This window comes from Marmota flaviventris, chromosome 7 (genome assembly GCF_047511675.1).
Source record: "Marmota flaviventris isolate mMarFla1 chromosome 7, mMarFla1.hap1, whole genome shotgun sequence".
NCBI classification, from domain to species: Eukaryota; Metazoa; Chordata; class Mammalia; order Rodentia; family Sciuridae; genus Marmota; species Marmota flaviventris.
This window is the reverse complement of record NC_092504.1, coordinates 144,614,791-144,635,495: the sequence shown is the minus strand read 5'-3', so window position 1 is coordinate 144,635,495 and position 20,705 is coordinate 144,614,791. Positions and strand designations below refer to the sequence as shown.

General features: G+C 58.4%; 1 protein-coding gene across 4 annotated transcripts in view; it reads right to left on the bottom strand.

Annotated features, from left to right (window-relative positions):
• Positions 1-20,705, bottom strand: part of Pde5a (phosphodiesterase 5A) — a 92,377-nt gene that overhangs the window by 14,747 nt on the left and 56,925 nt on the right. For 3 of the 4 annotated variants that reach the window (XM_027952323.2, XM_071614757.1, XM_071614756.1), the window contains exons 12-17: positions 17,212-17,358; positions 13,375-13,500; positions 11,876-11,970; positions 6,239-6,326; positions 3,462-3,562; positions 1,953-2,030 (exon numbers count right to left, since the gene is read on the bottom strand). In XM_027952323.2, coding sequence (XP_027808124.2) covers positions 1,953-2,030; positions 3,462-3,562; positions 6,239-6,326; positions 11,876-11,970; positions 13,375-13,500; positions 17,212-17,358 — 635 coding nt within the window. The remainder of the gene's footprint in view (positions 1-1,952; positions 2,031-3,461; positions 3,563-6,238; positions 6,327-11,875; positions 11,971-13,374; positions 13,501-17,211; positions 17,359-20,705) is intronic. The other variant, XM_071614759.1, reaches the window with a different exon arrangement.

The window sequence follows — 20,705 nt, the reverse complement described above, 5'->3', positions numbered from 1 at the left end:
AGAGCACCCCTCTGTCCCTCTAGGAGTGGCAAGGTGCAGGGAGCTCACTGAAGAGCACCCCCCTGTCCCTCTAGGAATGGCAGGGTGCAGGGAGCTCACTGCAGAGCACCCCTCTGTCCCTCTAGGAATGGCAGGGTGCAGGGAGCTCACTGCAGAGCACCCCTCTGTCCCTCTAGGAATGGCAGGGTGCAGGGAGCTCACTGCAGAACACCCCTCTGTCCCTCTAGGAATGGCAGGGTGCAGGGAGCTCACTGCAGAACACCCCCCTGTCCCTCTAGGAATGGCAGGGTGCAGGGAGCTCACTGCAGAGCACCCCCCTGTCCCTCTAGGAATGGCAGGGTGCAGGGAGCTCACTGCAGAACACCCCTCTGTCCCTCTAGGAATGGCAGGGTGCAGGGAGCTCACTGCAGAGCACCCCTCTGTCCCTCTAGGCCTCGCAGGGTGCAGGGAGGTCACTGCAGAACACCCCTCTGTCCCTCTAGGCCTCGCAGGGTGCAGGGAGCTCACTGCAGAGCACCCCTCTGTCCCTCTAGGAATGGCAGGGTGCAGGGAGCTCACTGTAGAACACCCCCCTGTCCCTCTAGGAATGGCAAGGTGCAGGGAGCTCACTGAAGAGCACCCCCCTGTCTCTCTAGGAATGGCAGGGTGCAGGGAGCTCACTGCAGAGCACCCCTCTGTCCCTCTAGGAATGGCAGGGTGCAGGGAGCTCACTGTAGAACACCCCCCTGTCCCTCTAGGAATGGCAAGGTGCAGGGAGGTCACTGAAGAGCACCCCTCTGTCCCTCTAGGCCTCGCAGGGTGCAGGGAGCTCACTGCAGAACACCCCCCTGTCCCTCTAGGCCTCGCAGGGTGCAGGGAGCTCACTGCAGAACACCCCCCTGTCCCTCTAGGAATGGCAAGGTGCAGGGAGGTCACTGAAGAGCACCCCTCTGTCCCTCTAGGAATGGCAGGGTGCAGGGAGCTCACTGCAGAACACCCCCCTGTCCCTCTAGGAATGGCAGGGTGCGGGGAGCTCACTGCAGAGCACCCCTCTGTCCCTCTAGGAATGGCAGGGTGCAGGGAGCTCACTGCAGAACACCCCCCTGTCCCTCTAGGAATGGCAGGGTGCGGGGAGCTCACTGAAGAGCACCCCTCTGTCCCTCTAGGAATGGCAGGGTGCAGGGAGCTCACTGCAGAACACCCCCCTGTCCCTCTAGGAATGGCAGGGTGCAGGGAGCTCACTGCAGAACACCCCCCTGTCCCTCTAGGAATGGCAGGGTGCGGGGAGCTCACTGAAGAGCACCCCTCTGTCCCTCTAGGAATGGCAGGGTGCAGGGAGCTCACTGCAGAACACCCCCCTGTCCCTCTAGGAATGGCAGGGTGCGGGGAGCTCACTGAAGAGCACCCCTCTGTCCCTCTAGGAATGGCAGGGTGCAGGGAGCTCACTGCAGAACACCCCCCTGTCCCTCTAGGAATGGCAGGGTGCGGGGAGCTCACTGCAGAACACCCCTCTGTCCCTCTGGGAATGGCAGGGTGTGGGGAGCTCACTGCAGAACACCCCTCTGTCCCTCTAGGAGTGGCAGGGTGCGGGGAGCTCACTGCAGAACACCCCCCTGTCCCTCTAGGCCTCGCAGGGTGCAGGGAGCTCACTGCAGAACACCCCTCTGTCCCTCTAGGAGTGGCAGGGTGCGGGGAGCTCACTGCAGAACACCCCCCTGTCCCTCTAGGAATGGCAGGGTGCGGGGAGCTCACTGCAGAACACCCCCCTGTCCCTCTAGGAATGGCAGGGTGCAGGGAGCTCACTGCAGAACATGCCAACCTGAAACACCTCTTGCCTACCCACACCAGGCAGAAGATGGCACTCAATCCACCACAGAAAGCCAGTGCACCAGGGGTATTCAAGCCACCGAGGACCACAATCACCAAGGCCAGCCAGCACCGAGGCCTCCACAGATGGCGGGAGAATGACTCACAGAAACAACTCCTTCTGATGAGGGTCTTCCAGGTTGAATTGGTTCTTTCTTATGAGTTCAAAAAATTCCCCTCGCCTCCTTGAAATACAGAAAACATTAGGCAGTTATGAGGTCCCCTGCTGTCCCCCGTGACCTAGAGGGTCATGGATACACCTTCCCTCCTATGGCCCAGGAGACCACCATCTGAAAAGACTTGATTCCCCACTTTCCCTCTGCTCGCGTGGTTTTGGTGGAAGGTTAAACTTCACCTGGTTTTTAACCACAAAGAGCAGTCATTTCAATTCTGGAATATTTTAATAAAAAAGTGAGTAAAAAGTGTGACATCAAGTGAGATCTAAGGCATTTTAAGGTCGGGACCTAATGAGACCTAGAGGTTCAGGTTAGCTCTGTCTACCGTGTTCCTACACATTGTGAAATAGAGCGCAAGGCTCTGGAAGCCAAGGAAGGCCTGGTAAGTTAGTGTGCTCATCCCAGGAGCTGGCAGGGTCAGCGGGTGGAGCTGCTTTGGGCCCACCACTGCTGAGTATCTGAAGAACTACTCGGCACAGTGCTCAAGGTCCAGCTGGAGACAGACCCAGGGAAAGGAACGCCCGTGGGACGGCACTGACCATCCTGCTGAGAACCAAAGTCAGGCAGGTTTCTTCTGGTCAGGTGAGACCCACGAGGCCCAGAAGGCCTGGGCAGGCTGTGAGGTCACAGGTCGTTCTCAAGTGCCTGGTCATGTGGCAGTCCTTACTCAGCAGTTACTTGACGGGAAGTTTACTGTGTTTCCTTCTGTTCTCCTTAACTCAGTGTCCACCCTCGCGCAGCAGGTGTTGTGGGTGCTGCTGGGGCCTCGACAGTGGACATCTGGCGTAGGTGGCTGGGTGTTTGTGCTGTTTGCTCTGCTTCCCCTAACAGTGGCTCAAACTGGCCCAAGGACCCTCGTGCAGAGGACAGGCTGTGCTCCTGGGAAATTGGGTGACCCCCACTCCCCATCTCCCAGAGCACCAGCACTCTCCCTGCGAGTTGGGAACCCCCGACTGTCGGGCTCTCGGAGAAGTGCCTTGCTGGGCAGGTGCACAATCACAAACGCCACCTTCACAGTCTCAAAGTTGTACGTGAATGTCCCCTTCTTGTGCCAAAATCAAATAAAAAGAACCCTGAGCTGCTGTTTTGGCTCTGGCAGCTCTTCCTGCCCCCGGGGTTGGATGGTGGCAGGAAGGAGGTGCGGATGGAGTGAGTCGGGTGTGGTAAAGGGGGAAGGCCATAGGCCCAGGAACCTTCAGCAGGAATGACCTTGAGTCAGAGATCTGGGCGATCATGGCTTCAGAGACACCACGGGAGATGAAGAAGGGAAACAGCCATGTGTTCTGTGAGTTTTAGCTCCCAGTGAGCAACGGGCTGCTACAATTAAAACTCCCCGCCCACCTGAGGGTCAGCGCTGCCAGGGGTCTGAGGACTGCCCAGACCTGGGCCTGGTGCAGGAAGCCTGCAAGACCTGCCTCGGAGGGGTCTCCTGAGACTCACTTGATGTACAGCGCCAGGTCTGTGGCCAGGATGGCTTGCTTGATCACCTTCAGCGCGGCCTTGTATTCTTCAACGGAGAGGCCGCTGAGAATCTGATTGCCCTTGACAGAGAAAAGAGAAGCATCACTAGCACTGCGTCCAGAGACGCTGCGGGGAGCCATCTGCGACATCTGGAACACAGCTCCGGTCACCTGCCCCGAGCGGCGCGGGAGATGGCACCGTCTGCTCTTCCCCGCCACCCTGGGTGACATGCCACTTGTTCCCCAGGCCTGAGCACAGACAGAACATCTCCTGGCCACCTACTCTTCCTTCTGGCAGGTTTTGGGCTACAATCTAACAGCAGGTAAAACTGAGAAGTGAAGGGGTGTCAGGAGCGGAGCTGCGAGGGTCAAACTGACGATCCGGGTCACGGCCCTGTGGCTTCTGTGATAAGCCCAGAAGGATCCTCAGGTGAATCCACACACCTTGGTGGCTCTCTAGTGTCAGACGGAGTAGAACGCACAGCGCAGACACACAGAAGGCGCCCAGAACATCTGTGAACGGAGTCAGATGTGTCTCGTTAATCAGCGCCAACAAGAGCCCAGAGGCCTGGGAACGAGGCCAGGAGGCAGAGGGCTTGCGGTGGGGACCAGGCACCCGCCGGCCGTCCAGGCGGGGGCCAGAGTGCGCGGGCTGGAGGAGCCGAAGCACTGCAGCAGTGGCATGGCTGAATCAATGACGAAACGCGTCACTCAGCCACGGACGTAGAGGTCCTCTAAACACTGAGTCATTTTAGATTCTGAGCCAAGCGGAGATGCTCGTATTCAAGAGAAAACAACCTCAAGCACAACCGGAGGCGTCTTTAGCGCTACATTCTTAGTTTTCCTTCCCAAGCAGAGGCTGCAACTTCTGTACATCACGTTAAAAGACGAACTACACAGCAGGCCTCGCTGTGCAGGCCGACACACGGACAGCCGATTCCACGTGTGCCAACACACCGTGACCTGCACTGTCCAGTAAAAGAAGGACTTCCAACACGCGGATGGCAGAGCTGCCAGGAGGACAGCAAGGCCTTTCCACACGACACCACACACACATTTCTGCAGAGTCTTGGTTTGAAAAGCTGCACACTGGAAATCGCACACTTACGGGGAAAGCAGGGTCAGGAGAGACCCCTGCACAGCACCAGGCCCAGGCCAGACCTCTGGCCGAGCAGGTCCCCAGTGCCCCTGAGATGTGAGAGTGAGGAACCAGCAGTGGAAATGAGAAGGTGGGCGCTGAGGCGAAGCCAGGCAGGCCAGGACCCAGGTGACCGCCAGCGTGGAGCAAGGCCAGCACCTCCTGGGGTGCCTGCTTGACATTCTTAAAACAGACCCTGCCCCCAGGAGACGGGGCGGGGGCCTTCCTTCCCTGCTGAACTCAAAATCCAGCACCCACAGTTCTGGCTCATCGGAGCCCCGACAACTTGTGTAAGAACTGCTCCTATAGTACACTGCAGTGACACAGGGACCAAGCCGTGACAGTCACAGGCCCTGGCCACACCCCCCACGAGGCCACCTATGGGACGTTCTGCGGAGGCTGGAGCAGGCTGCGTGAATCTTCACCTCCATGACACCAGGGTCATGAGGAGTGGGAGCAGGTCCTCACACCTCAAGTGACAGCCAGCAGGTCCTGTGCAAGGTCCTGCAGGTGAGGGGACGGGCCAGGACCTGCGTCTGGACACCTCCCTGACAGGGGGAGTCTAAGGGCCAGGCTGTCTGGCTCCCACTCGGGGGTGCTCTGTGGGGAGCACGCATTGCCCCGAGGGAAGCGCTCCACGGGGCTCCCCGGCTCCTGGCACAGGGGCTTCCTACCAGAACAGGGCTGAGAGCACCCGGCCCTCCGACGCCTGCTCTCCAAGTCTGGAGAGGCCTGCAGGCAGGTGTGGGTGAGGAAGGCGCTGGCAGCAGCTCACGGGAGCAAGAGGGAAGCCACCATGCAGGAAGGGGGAGCCTGAGCCTTCACGTCCAGCTCCCAACTCCCCGGCACCGGCCATGTGGCCTCTCCATTGAGAACCAGGGACGGCATGGTGGGACCTAAGGGAGCTGGAGGACTTTAACTTACAAAGGAGGGACAGAGATCGCCTTGGACTCTGAGTATTGTCCCCAGGCTCAGAAAGGCACTAGCCCAGGGCCCACCCACAGACGAGGTGATGTGTATGCTTTGGGGTCACCCATGCCAGTGCTTGTCAGCACAGTAGTCAGGACTTCCCTCTGTCACCCGGGTCACACGAGCAGACAGAGATGGCACGGAGGCACGAGGCCTGCGCTCGGCAAACGCCCCCTCAAATGCCCTGGCGCTCCTCTCCTGCCTTACTGCCCTTAGGCAGGGAGGTTCTGTGCACGGCCTACGTCTGCGCACATGGACAGCGGTCCAGGCACCCTGGCCGTCCAACAGCACCCTTCCTTGACAACATGGTAGCATTAGAGGTTTTAGTGAAGAGAAGGCTGTGTGCTTCTTGGTGGCACAGCAGTGCTCAGTGTGCGCCAGGCCAAGCCAACGCCCAGCGCCACAGTGGGAGAGGAGAGCTGTGACTCCAAAAGCAAACCCCAGGCTGCAGAAGCCACAGAGCCATTCCCACGGGGCGGCCAACGCAGCCCCGCAACCTACGGGGCAACGTGGAGACGGCTCTGGTTGGCAGAGGCGCTGCGAGGTCTCCGCGGATCTGGTTCCTGTTGCTACCCAAAAGAGAAGGGCGCGTGTTCAGGCTTAGCGCTGCAGGTGGGAGCAGCAGGCGGGAGCCGCAGAGGGGGACTCACCGGGCTGTTGAGGATCATCAGGCACTGGTCGAAGTGGTGGTGCTCCATGATGGAGTGGCAGTACAGCTGGGCCAGCGGGTGCTCTGTCCTGTGGGCGTGGAGAGAGGAGAGGCCGCGTCCTCAGTGTGGCTGAGCTCAGCAGACGGCCTCACCCAGCAGCCAAGCCCGCCCGCCCTCCGCCCTCTGGGTGAGCAGCCACCTCTGGGAGCAGGAGAACCTGCCTGTTCTGAGTGTGAGCAGTGTTGGTGTTTTAGCAGAGTGGACCGGCAGTGTGGGGACAGGAAGGGAGAGCCGCCCCAGGGGTAGGAAAACACCTGTTACACATAAATATTATCGCACACCTTACAGTTTTCAATTTTAAAACTGCATCTGACTTAGACTCTGAACCAGTTCACAGGTTAGCTTTGCCTTTGCAGTCACGCTCAGGCGGGGGTCGATGTTCCCAGCACCGATGAGGTGGGATTCAGGGGCCTGTCACTGGACCGAGCTGCCCAGGGGGCTGCCCAGGCTCGGCCCCCTGGAGGGAAGCAGGCGGCTGAGTCAGTTGGTTCCTGGTTCCTGCAGTGCCCGACGTCGCCAGCTCTCTGAGTTGACCCAGTGGTGCCCGGGTTGAGCCGAGAGGCATGGCAGTGCCCAGTTCAGCAGGCGGGAGACAGCCAGGCTGCACAGGGCGCACTGCCTGCATCCAGTGCTCGCCTCTGGCCCTGCGCAGCCCCACCACCTCTGCTCCCGGCTGCAGGAAGGGCCCGTGAGTGCTGGCAGGTGTCCGAGGCCCCTGGCTAGTTGCCACTCCCTGCGGTTCTCTGACCAGCAGGTGATTTGTGGAGGCTTCAGAAGGTGCTCCAGGCCGAAGGACTGTGAGGTGGGAGCGCCAGGCCCAGAGCCCGCCTGCCTCGCCCATGCTCACTCCTGCACCTCGTGCTCAGGAGAGACTGGTCCTCGGCAAGGGGAAAGAGGAGCAGGCATTGCCGGAAGGAGAAGATGCCTGGGCCACCTGGTGAGCTAGGAGGCCCAGGGGGCTTCCAGGAGCCTAAGCCAGGGAGGCTGCAGGCCTTGTGCACTCCACCGTCCCAGGCCGTGCCTGCAGGGAAACCAGGCAGAGATCGCTGCAAGACGGGCATCCAGGTACGTGCTCTGGTGATGGAGGTTCAGAACCTGCTTGGGTGGACGCACATGGCAGAGAGGGGATCCGAGTGCATCTCCTGCCCTGTATCACTCTGACCAGCGCCTCGGTGCTCCACGTGGCCTCCACGGGCTGCCTGGGCTGGCAAAGGCAGTCAGGGCCCCGACACAGCAAGCTGGAACGTCAGCGGGCATCACTTCGTCAGATGCAGACAGGGTGCTTCCCCTCGGGGAGTGGACAGGTGCAGGCGTGCTCGCCTTACATCTCAGAGCACAGCCTCCTGAGCCACAGGAGGGAGGCAGGGCCCACGCTGCCGGCTCACAGCCATGCTCAGAAAGCCAGGCCTCGTACCCTGCGGCCTCCCACTCCGGCAGACGCTGGTGCCCAGGAGGACCTAGAAAACCACGCGGGCCGGGGTCCATTCCCTGAGCTCAGAGCTGTGGCACTCAGCCTGCCGGGCCAGCCACGGGTCCAGCTCTGAGAGCGCTGTCAGGACGTGTGCAGAAACAGGAAGCCTTTGAAACAGCAGGCAGCGAGAGCCCTCGGAAGGCCACCCTGCCCCTCCCCAGGACCACCAGCACTGGCGGCCAGACACGCTCCTCACTCAGGGCCCAGACCTCTCCCGCCACCTTTCCCGCCATCTGTCCCGCACACCAACGCCCTGGGGTCTGCACGGCCTCCCTTCTCTGCGCCTATTTTAAGCTGGCGTCCATCTGACCCTCCGACCTCCTGGCCCTGGCTGGCACTCCCCATCTCTTCACGTCACGGATAGACACACCCCGCAGCCTCGGGGCAGCGGGGCCCAGACTGATGGCCGCTGCCCCCACCCACCAAGGCACAAGGCAGGTCGTGGACCACACAGATGGCCGAGGGCAGCCCAGGGGACATCCAAGACCCGTGGTGTCAGCCGGCACAGGCCCTGTTCCGAGCAGGCGGCAGCAGCGTTCAGTCCTTCAGAGTCACAGGCCCCCAGTTCCCCAGGGTGGGCTCTCCATGGTGGCCGCTGACCTTGGCGTGTTTGGACTGACTCTTCACTAACACCTGGGTCTCCAGGCTGCCATGACCCAGCCTTGGCAGGGGCCCCTCACACTAGACAGGCTCCAAGGGTGGGCTTGTGACCCCACCTGCACGCTCCTTGGTCCCCTGGAGGCCGTCCAGTCCCAAAGGCAGGGCAGGACGCCAGCCCCTTCCTGCACCTCCATCTCCAGGGCTGGTGGCGTCCTCAGGACTCCTCTCCAATCTGGACGCCAACTCCTTGTGGGACTGTGCCTTCCACCTCCCTCTGTGCCACCCTCCAAGAGGGCCCGCCCCTGTCTTCATGCAGGTGACAAGTGGTTCAATTTTAACTTGAACACTGGTCCTGGCCCACACTCCCTCCTCCAGCAGTGGAGCTGGACCTCACTGGTCCTGGCCCACACTCCCTCCTCCAGCGGTGGAGCTGGACCTCACTGGTCCTGGCCCACACTCCCTCCTCCAGCGGTGGAGCTGGACCTCACTGGTCCTGGCCCACACTCCCTCCTCCAACGGTGGAGCTGGACCTCACTGGTCCTGGCCGACACTCCTCCTCCAACAGTGGAGCTGGACCTCACTGGTCCTGGCCGACACTCCTCCAGCAGTGGAGCTGGACCTCACTGGTCCTGGCCGACACTCCCTCCTCCAGCAGTGGAGCTGGACCTCACTGGTCCTGGCCGACACTCCCTCCTCCAGCAGTGGAGCTGGACCTCACTGGTCCTGGCCCACACTCCCTCCTCCAGCAGTGGAGCTGGACCTCACTGGTCCTGGCCCACACTCCCTCCTCCAGCAGTGGAGCTGGACCTCACTGGTCCTGGCCCACACTCCCTCCTCCAGCTTGGAGCTAGACCTCACTGGTCCTGGCCAACACTCCCTCCTCTAACAGTGGACTGGACCTCACTGGTCCTGGCCCACACTCCCTCCTCCAGCAGTGGAGCTGGACCTCACTGGTCCTGGCCCACACTCCGTCCTCCAGAAGTGGAGGTGGACCTCACTGGTCCTGGCCCACACTCCCTCCTCCAGCTTGGAGCTAGACCTCACTGGTCCTGGCCCACACTCCCTCCTCTAACAGTGGAGCTGGACCTCACTGGTCCTGGCCCACACTCCCTCCTCTAACAGTGGAGTTGGACCTCACTGGTCCTGGCCGACACTCCCTCCTCCAGAAGTGGAGGTGGCCTCACTGGCAGGTCCAGTCTCCCTCTCCAGCACCCAACGGTCCCTGTGTTACACAGGCAGGACTCACTCAATGCTGTCTGTACTGGTCATCACCACTTCTTGGACCATGGCCTAAAGACGGAATCCACACCTACGTCTGCAGCCCTTCTTCCAGGGGAAGTGCCACACTCTACAGCCCCATGTCATTTCCTCCCTCCAAAGCCGAATCCCGTCAACCCAGCAAGATGGTCTTCCAGTCCTACTGCGGGCGTTTCTCTCTGAAACCCAAGGGCCACGCTGTGCTTCCTCTTGTGGAGTCTGCCCCTCCCCCTGGGTCCCCCACGGCCTGCTCTTACAGTGATGATCCCACCTCCACCCGAGACGCCGCTTTCCTCATCCACCCGTGCCGTGGGAGAAGCAGGCGTGAGCAGTGACTCTGTCCCCGTGTTCACGGGCGCCTGCGAGACCCCGCACAGCTGACCTCTTGGCCGCGGATGGTGAGCCACAGTGTCAGACAGAGACCTGGGCAGCTGCCTGGGAGGCCTCTCCTATCTCAGAGAGCCTTCCTGAGGGGTGGCTCCAGCAACTGGGTCCTGTCGGCCGGGAGCTCCTGCTGGCCCTCTGCGCCTCTGCGCCTCTGGCGCTCTGACTTTCTCTACTGAGGAGTTGGGACGTTCAGTGGGGTCTGCCCAAGGTACACCCCTCGGAAGACAGGGCTCTCTACGGGAATGTTTAGGGTGCTTTTCTCCCTGGAGCCCCCGTGAGGAAGACCCAGCTTTAAGTATTGCCCGTTTGCTTAGAAGGAAAGAGAAAACCCTGGAAAATTCTTAGCTGCTTCTTTGAAAAACCACAGGAAGAGATGAAAGTCTCTGAAACTCTAACCTTTTTAAGAAAGCTATCATTTGGCCCAAGTCTGATCTGAGCAACATTCAGCATCCTACGACTTTTTCCCAGGATTTTTTGTTGTTGTTAAGAGAGAGGATGATGCTCCTCCAGATGTTTATCTGGCAATTATTTTTATATAAACAAAGAAAAAATAGTTGAGTGTATTTTCCTCACTGTCAGGCAGAGCAGCAGGGCATCATCTCTGTGCCAACAGCCCCGTGACGAGAAGACCCTGGGCTCTGCAGCGGGGTGGGTCCATCACAGCTCGTGCCCACTGGTCTTTAGGTCAGGCTGCCGAGACGTCACCTGTGGCTTGACTATGCTGGGAATCTTTTCTTGTCCGCGTTGTTCCCTTTCATAACTTCTCTTCAAGTCGGAATCAGGATGAAGTGCAGGGGACAAAGGACCTGTCACCCTTCCAGTTCTCCAAAAGGCAGGTTTTCAAGAGGGACCAGCAGCCTGTGACACCAGACCGGAGCCCAGGATCTTTCCCTGCCGAGGGTCAGCACGGGACACGGCTGCACGTCACGCGATTCTTTCCACAGGAAGCTTTCGGGCCACGCAGAGAAAGGCCGAGAGCAGAGCCTTCTCCAGCTGCAGGACGTCTGGTCCCTCAGAACTCCCGAACGCTCACTCCTGTGCCACTGAAGGACACTTGTAGAGAGAGGTTCTGTATCAGGATGTGGACTTTTCAGCCAAGTCGCTATAGGAAAATGACAATGTCACAGAGGCTCCATCGTCTGCTGAGGGGTGATGCCGCCTCTCCATGGGGCCTGCGGCAGGCGCCCCACTCGCTTACAGCCTTGAGGTCAGAAGCTCTGGTCCAGGCCGAGGGTCCTCCCTCAGGACCACCAGGGGCAGGTTCCAGTGCCACTCAGCGTCTCTAGCATCTGCTACTGAACTCGCACAGCATGCCCCAGCCTTCCCCTTGGCCTGGGTGCAGTGACGCCACCCTGAGGTGGCTGCATTTTCTCCATCTGCAGCTCCCTGGCCAAGGCCACAGAGGGACTGTGCAGGGGAGTGGACTGGGAACTCAGATCTGGCCACGAGGCCTACTTCCCCATAACCGTGCTAGGTGCCTCCCCTGACCCTGACCCACAGAAGCCTTGTCCAGAGCGCGGCAAGGGAAGCACATGTCCACACTGTCCTGTCTGCTCCAGGGGAAGCTGCCCCCGAGCAGCCTGGGCAGTTCTCTAGAGATGCTCCTACGCCGGGAGTGCATGCACCGAGGCACAGCTCCTGCCACTGCCAATGAGACACCATCGTCACCGAAGCACCCGAGCCTGTGGCCTGGGGAGCTGGCCAGCCAAGTGCTGTCCTTGGTCGTTCCCCTAAACACAGCCCACGTGCATGGAAGGAGCTCAACTGAGACTCCCACCATCCACTTCTTTCTGTGGCTTTAACTTTAAACACACGCCCCACAAAGGCAGGGAACGCTCCCGTGTGGCCGGGCGGCCGCTCACCGCTGTATGTAGGAGTTGTTCACGCCGCGGTGATCCAGGTCGTGGCTGAGCGCGGCGATCAGCAGCGCCAGGACCTCCAGGTCGGTCAGCTTGTTCTGAGGGTGTCGGGGAGGAGAGAGGCGGTGAGGGCGCTGCGCTGCTTCACCAGGACCCACTCTGCGGGAAGCAGCGTGCAGGCACCTGCAGCAGGGCACCACAGTGCCCCTCAAACAGAAGCCAAGGAGTCTCAAAAGTAGTGATCTGTCCACACCGAGGAAATATCACTTTGGGGGATTCTGGGGAAGGACCCCAGAGCCAGCCAAGGGCTGAGCCCTGAGCCACACCCCAGCCCCAGGCCACTGACTGTTCACTCTCTGTGTGTTTGGGGAACCCTGTGACAAGCCTTAATCCACTTTCCCTCCTTCAGTTCCCTGCAGACTGTCTCCCTCGCCTGTCAGCCGCGGCACCACTCAGAAATGTGGGCATGGGAACTCCAGCAGACCGCAGAAACCAGACGGCCAGGGAGAAAAACCTGGCTTTCAAGATGTAAAACTGTGTTCCCGAGCCAAACGTGGGTCATTTCTGAGTCTGCCTTACAGCCTCGGGGCTCCCAGATGCGAGCTGGATATGGCGCAGGCCCTCCTGCGGAATCGCTCAGTGCTACGGAACAGGTTTCTAAGCACACGCAAAGACCGCTGCTTCTGAGCACCCTCTGCTTAAGTGTATCCTATGTCTCATGAACGTTTGCCCCGGCAGGGAAACGCCATCCAGCACCTGCACAGCCTCTAGGTCAGCGGTCACTTCTACGCCCGTGCTGGGCCAGCGCTCCACCACCGCTGCGGCCCAGCCTCTCCTGCTTTCAGATCTAGCCGTGTGAACCCCTGAAAGCTGAGACAGACAACAGCTGCGGACTTCATTAAAGAGCAGAGTGAGGAGTCTGAACTAATGGAGGCCTGGGATGGATGCAGGACCCGGAGGACGACTGCTGATCCCTGCTGGGATAGGATCTCAACAGAGATGGGGTGAGATGGGAAGAGCGATCGCCTGCACTGCGTCTGCACGTCTCCCTCCAGTCCCTGGTCAGTGTCGAAGGAAGCAGACCTTTCTACAAGGTAGCCCTCGGAATCACCTCAGTGCTCCAGAGGAGGCAGTGGAGAGCCCGGGGTCCCCCAGAGGCCCACTAGCCGTGGGCGGCTTCTGGGGGGCGCTGCTCTGCCTGGGGCGGAGGGGAGCACGGAAGGTGGGACTTTCTCACCCCTCCAGCGCTGCCTGCCACAGGCGATGATTGCTTTCCTACAAGCATTCTGGATAACAAGAGGTTTCCTAAGGGTCTGCGTGGCCGCTCGTACTGTCTGTGACAGTGAGCCACGAGGCGTTTTGTTATCCCAGGCTTTCCAACAAACGCGTCCTCTCCAAGTGGCAGGTAGCTAATTCCAGTCCCCACTAGTGCACATTAAAAGGACTTGGAAGACCCTGCCGCCCCTCTCCCGGGCACTGGCTCTGAGCGGCTCCATGCGCACCTGGATCTTGCCGGCTCTCAGGGCAGCGAACATGCACTGGGCAGTGTTGAAGGCGTGCCTCCAGTTGTGGTAGGCCACATGCTTCCGGTAGTTCTTCTTCACACTCAGGACCCACCTGCACAGCACCTGTGGAGACAGCACAGGAGTGACAACAGCCCAGCACCGCACGCTGCGGCACAGGCACTGCAGAAGGCTCAGTCCAGCCTCGGCAATGAGGGGGCAGGCCCCATGCCCGACCCTGTGCACGAGGAAGCTCCTGGCCAGGGCCTGCTGGGGGGCCAGGGCTCAAGCTGGGGCAGTTCCAACCGGAGCCCAGGAACCACCAGGCTATCCAAGTTAGACATCAGATGCAAAACGCTGCGGACGGAGAAAGGCACCCTTGGCACGGCAGCACTGGCTGGCTCGTCTTGGTTGTTAGTGCACCGCAGCGTGTGTGACAGTGGGGTGCATTCTGACACATTCACACGTGCACAGGACAAAATCTGCTCATTTCCCAGGTCCCCAGTACTTCCCCTCCCCTCCCCTTCCCTGCCCCCAGATCTCTTCCTCTCTGGCCCTCCTTCTGTGATTTCAGGTATCTCTCCATTACAGAGGGACTTAGAGTGGAGTCCTGGGATCCGTTCACAGTGTACACAGCACAGTGCGGTCAGCTCCATTCTGCAGCCTCCCTGTCCTTCCCCTCCTCTCTCCCCCAATCCCCTTCCTCTATTGCTCTCCCTTCTATTTTCATGATATTTCCCTTTTAAAAATTCCTTAGTTTCCTGTGACTTCTGTATGTGAGAGAAATCACCCAATCCTGGGCTTTCTAGTCTGGCCTCTTTCACTTACATGATGTTTATCAGGTCCATCCACTCACCAGTGAGAGATCACTTCATTCTTCCTTACAACGGAGTAAAACTCCACTGTGAATATGCACATTTCCTTTATCCATTCCTCTGTTGATGGACACCTGGCCCAGTTACACCACTTGGCGCTGTGACTGTGCTGCTATAAACATCAGTATGCCCACATCACGGTAGTATGCTGACTTTAGATCTTCTAGATAAAGACCTTCCTTTAAGGAATCTCCACACTGCTTTCCAAAGTGGCTGTATTAATTTGCTGTCCCACCAACGATGGATGAGTGTACCTTTCCCCCACAACCCTGCCGGTGTTTATTACTGTTTGCAGTCTTGCAGGAGTGAGATGAACTCTCAGAAGTTCTGGTTTGCGTTTCCATGATTGCTAGGGATGTTGAACATTCTTCACACACTTGTTGGCCATTGGAACTCCTTCTTCTGAGAAATGCTGCCTCACTTCATTTGCCTGTCGATTGCGTGGGCTCTCTATATTTTTGGTGTTAAGCTTTTTGAGTTCTTTGTGTATTTTGGATATTAATTCCTGTTGAAAGAGTAGCTGACAAAGATCTTCTCCATTCCATAGGCTCTCTCCTCGGGCTCATTTCCTTCACTGTGCAGAAGATTTTTAATCTGATGCCACCCCTATTTATTAATTCTTGGTGTTATTTCTTGAGCTTTAGGAGTCTTATTAAGGAAGTTGACCTGTGCTTTCTTATGACAATCAGAAATTTTCTGGTCTAATTCCTAGGGTTTTGATCCACGTTGAGTTGACTTTTCTGCAGGGTGAGATGGGGATCTAGTTCCATCCCTCTACATATGGATTTCCGGTTTGCCCAGCACCTTTTGTTAAACAGGCTGTCTTTTCTCCAGTGCATGTTTTTGGCGACTGTCGAGTGTCCGACGGCTCTAAGTCGGTGGCGTGTCTCGGGTCTTCTCTCCACTGGTCCCCTGTGGTACAGCCCGAGGCCAGGTGGTGGGCCGCCTCCTGTGCTGCTCTTCTTGCTCAGCCTGCTTTGGCTACTCTGGTTCTCTTATCCTTCCAAATGAATTTTAGGACTGTTTTTTCTACTTCTGTGAAGAATGTCACTGGTATTTTGACCGGGATGCACTAAATCTGTAGATTGCTTGCTAAGATATCCCACCCTGTGGCATCAATTAGGGGAGCCTGAGAAGCCACACCTGTAGGGATTCTCCCTCGGAGAGCAGGCTCTTCCTGGGCTCAGGTGCTGCACATCTGCAAGGGTCATAGGTGCCAGGCCTTGGGGTGGGGTGGGGCGGGGCAAGTGCATGTCCAGGGACAAACGAGAGCTCCAAGTCCCAACACACACTGATGAGATCTCTGACCTTTCAAACTACGCATACGTCTCGGGCAAAGTTACTGCTTAGCTACCAAGCACCAGGCTTTTGAAGATTGTATATGCAAAATAAAGCTCTGGGTCCACAGGAAAACAACAGCAGCAAAAGTAGCTTAAAGATGGAGAAAGAAGCTCATCTCTGAGCAAGTGCCACAGTCTGGGTTCATGAGCACTGAACACACTCCCAGAGCCTGGGCTGAGCCTGTTATTCTGGGTTTAGTTGGCGTCAGAGCATGAGACTGGTGCTCCATAGCAGGAGGGAAGACCAGTGGGTCTACGGACCACAGTCCGGATCTCCTGGGCCCCAAGAGCAGGTACAGCCCATGGCTGGCCTGTGGGGTCCGGCTCCCTGCCCCCAGTGACGTGGGGTCTGGCTCTCCCCGCCACCACACAGTGACATGGGGTCTGGCTCTTCACCCCCTGCCAGTGATGTGGGGTCCGGCTCTCCCCCCATGCAGTAACGTGGGGTCCGGCTCTACCCCCGCCATCATTCAATTCTTGACTTTCTAGTCTGGCCTCTTTCACTTAGCATGATGTTTTCCAGGTCCGATTCCCCCCCTACAGTGACGTGGGGTGCAGCTCTCCCCCCACAGTGACACGGGGCCCCCCCACAGTGATGTAGGGTTCGGCTCTCCCACCACAGTGACTCGGGGTCCTGATCCCCCCAACAGTGACATGGGGTCCGGCTCCTCCCCACAGTGACATGGGATCCGGCTCTCCCCCTACAGAGTCACAGGTATGGTTCACTTGGAGAAGGACGGGCTCACACCTCCAGCTATAGGCCTGATGCAGGACCCTGGCTGTGTCTGCCCAACTTCCTCTCTGGCCATGGGCCCCAAGAGCAGGCACAGCCCCCAGCTGGCCTGTTCCAGGCATGGGTGGACACGTCCATAGCAGACTGACAGACAGAGTAAGGCTTCTCTCCAGGGAGGCCAGTGGTACCCGAGACAGGGTGTCCAACTGTGAGTGACTTGCAGGCCGAGTTATTCCCCTATGGGCCTTCTGTCCACACTAGTTCTCGGGCACTGGACAGAGCACTACAAGGCCAACAATTCCTGGGTATCTCCAAATGGGAACGAGAAGGTCCTGACTCGAGTCTTCTGGGAGGCCAGAGTGAGGGGGTCAACCACTCTCGGCCTCACCCACAGGTGACCTGTGGGCACGGTTGGCCTCCCGTCAGTGCCTGGACCCTGGCTGCAGACAAGGACACTCACGATTGTCCTCCTTCATATACTGGTAGTATGTCAGCCACCACCTTGCACAGCGCTGGCTCGGACCTCCTGGGGACGAGAGCCCAGCTCCTCTGGACGGCTCCCAGGCCCCTCACCCCGCTCCTTACCCTGCTCGCAACCCCACCTGTCCACTACCCAGCCTTCTGCATCCAGCTCCAACATCTAGAACACTCCCTCGACTTCAGCCTGGAGCTGGACAGTGCTCAGTGCGTCCTGTGGGTCTTTAGATGGACAATGGCTTTTCTTTTAACACAAGGAAACCCAGTGACTTGGGAGGCCGGGCAGCGGGAGACTGAGGCCAGCCTGGGCAACCCGGCAAGACCACGCCTCAGAGGCAACACGGCCTCTCGGAACCCAGCAGTCCTTCGTCCAGGCTGGCGCCCAGCGCTGCCTCCCTGGCCGATGCCCCACCTCATGCTTCATCTGGAAGCGCTGCACGAGGCGGAGGTCGGTGAACATCCGGACCGTGCACAGGGCCGTCTCCAGGTCCGACAGCTCGAAGTCACTGAAGCGGAAGTCTGTGATCCTGAGGGTCTGGGCAGATGGCACCACGGCAGCCTTGGGCGAGAGGAGAGAGAGAAAAAGCTGTTGCCTGAAGTGGCAGCAGACCACGAAGCCTTCTCACGTCGCTCTAGGGAGCCAGTTCACCGTGATCGTTCATTCTCTCGTTTTTAATGTGGCTCTAGTCTGGATTATGAAATGTCCCTCAAAGCCCATAGGTCAGTGATACTAGATAAAAGCCAATTGCTCTAAATGCTGTCTGACTGACTGCCAAGGCCTGCGTCCACCACGCCGGCACTTCAGCAGTGGCCACTGGGAATTCCGGTCATCCTGGCACCGTGGTCGAGGGGTTTGACTCTCCCCCACGTGTGTCCACCTGCAAAGTCAGCAGGCTGGAGTGGACGGAGGTCCCACCTTCCCTGAGGCTCCCTGACCTTCATCTCTGCCCCAGCTCTCTGTGCCTCTCTCTACCTCCTCACCGTGGGCTGATGCCGCACCATGAGTTATGGGGGTCTCGCTGGGGCCTTCCTGGGTAGGACCAGCTCTGCCCCTGATTCTCCTGCACTGAGGTAGGTGGGTGGGTGCAGCCTTTGCCACCACCCCTGCCCAGAGGGGACCCTACCCGCTGCAGCCTCCCTTCTCTCTTCAGAAGGCTGCAAATGAAAAACAACCACTATCAGGCAGCAAAGGCAGGAGCAGGCAGAGGGATGGGATGCACACCGCCCATCACCGCGGTCACGTGTGACATGCTTTCCCCTCACCAGCTTCACATGAGAGTGTCACTTCAGACCTTAAGAGGGACACACACGGAATATACAAACTCAGATAAGGAGTTTGTGACTTTAAAAATCATAAAAAGAAGAACAATCATAATTTCTAAAATCTGAGAAAACAAAGAGAGATTAACAGTAGATTAAGAGACACCCAAACTGGTTCACACTTAGGCATATTGCTCCAAACACGGTACCCACACGTCAACAGAAGTCATGCACAAGGACCCACATGTGAACTGGAGCCACAAACAGCCATGCACAGGACTCGGCACCTGGAACCCAGACCTGGTTCACACCTAGGACACAGTGTAGCTCCATACACACACCCCACAGGAGAACTGGACCATGCACAGCCATGCACAGGGCTCAGGACCTGGAACCCAGACCTAGTTCACACCTAGGCCACAGCATAGCTCCATACACAGACCCCACAGGAGAACTGGACCATGCACAGCCATGCACAGGGCTCAGGACCTGGAACCCAGACCTAGTTCACACCTAGGCCACAGCATAGCTCCATACACAGACCCCACAGGAGAACAGGACCATGCACAGCCATGCACAGGGCTCAGGACCTGGACCCAGACCTGGTTCACACCTAGGACACAGCATATCTCCAAACACAGACCCCACAGGAGAACTGGACCATGCACAGCCATGCACAGGGCTCAGGACCTGGAACCCAGACCTGGTTCACACCTAGGCCACAGCATATCTCCATACACAGACCCCACAGGAGAACAGGACCATGCACAGCCACGTACAGGGCTCAGGAACTAGAATCCAGATCTGGTTCACACCTAGGACACAGCGTAGCTCCATACACACACCCCACAGGAGAACTGGACCATGCACAGCCATGCACGGGGCTCAGGAACTAGAATCCAGATCTGGTTCACTTAGGCCACAGCATATCTCCATACACAGACCCCACAGGAGAACAGGACCATGCACAGCCGTTTATAGGGCTCAGGACCTGGAACCCAGACGTGGTTCACACCTAGGACACAGTGTAGCTCTACACACAGACCCCACAGGAGAACTGGACCATGCACAGCCATACACAGGGCTCAGGACCTGGAACCCAGACCTGGTTCACACCTAGACCACATGTAGCTCCATACATGGACCCCACAGGAGAACAGGACTTGCACAGTCATGAACAGGGCTCAGGACCTGGAACCCAGACCTGTTTCACACCTAGACCACAGCATATCTCCATACACAGACCCCACAAGAGAACTGGACCATGCACAGCCATGCACAGGGCTCAGGACCTGGACCTAGACCTGGTTCACACCTAGACCACAGCGTAGCTCCATACACACACCCCACAGGAGAACTGGACCATGCACCGGCATGCACATGGCTCAGGACCTGGAACCCAGACCTGTTTCACACCTAGACCACAGCGTAGCTCCATACGCAGACCCCATAGGAGGACAGGACCATGCACAGCCATATACAGGGCTCAGGACCTGGAATCCAGACCTGGTTCACACCTAGGCCACAGCATAGCTCCATACACAGACCCTACAGGAGAACAGGACCATGCACAGCCATACATAGGGCTCAGGACCTGGAATCCAGACCTGTTTCACACCTAGACCACAGCATATCTCCATACACAGACCCCACAGGAGAACTGGACCATGCACAGCCACGTACAGGGCTCAGGACCTGGAACCCAGGCCTGGTTCACACCTAGTACACAGTGTAGCTCCATACACACACCCTACAGGAGAACAGGACCATGCACAGCTATACACAGGGCTCAGGACCTGGAACCCAGACCTGGTTCACACCTAGGCCACAGCATATCTCCATACACACACCCCACATGAGAACAGGACCATGCACAGCCATACACAGGGCTCAGGACCTGGACCCAGACCTGGTTCACACCTGGGCCATAGCACAGTTCCATACACAGACCCTACAGGAGAACAGGACCATGCACAGCCGTTCACAGGGCTCAGGACCTGTAACCCAGACCTGGTTCACACCTAGGCCACAGTGTAGCTCCATACACAGACCCCACAGGAGAACAGGACCATGCACAGCCATGCACAGGGCTCAGGACCCGGAACCCAGACCTGGTTCACACCTAGGCCACAGTGTAGCTCCATACACAGATCCCACAGGAGAAAAGGACCATGCACAGCCATGCACAGGGCTCAGGACCTGGACCCAGACCTGGTTCACACCTGGGCCATAGCACAGCTCCATACACAGACCCCACAGGAGAACAGGACCATGTACAGTCATGCACACCAGGGCTCAGGACCTGGAACCCAAACTTGGTTCACACCTGGGCCACAGTGCAGCTCCGTACATGGACCTACCTGAGTACAGGACCATGCACAGCCATACACAGTGCCCAGGAAGGGCTCAAAGCTGCCTCTGAACCTTCTGAAGGAAGTCATCTGCTCCTAACACCACCACTAATGGCTAAGGTGAGCATGCCCATCGAAGCAGGAGCAGCCACGCGAGCTCTGGATCCTTGCAGCTGAGTCGGAAGGAGCCAGGCACTGTCACTGACTTCCAAGATGAGCCCCTCAGGTGACTGGCAGTGAGAGAGGTGCTATAGGTGCAGGTCCTCGTAAGTCACCTGCTTCTTGGTGTAGCCTA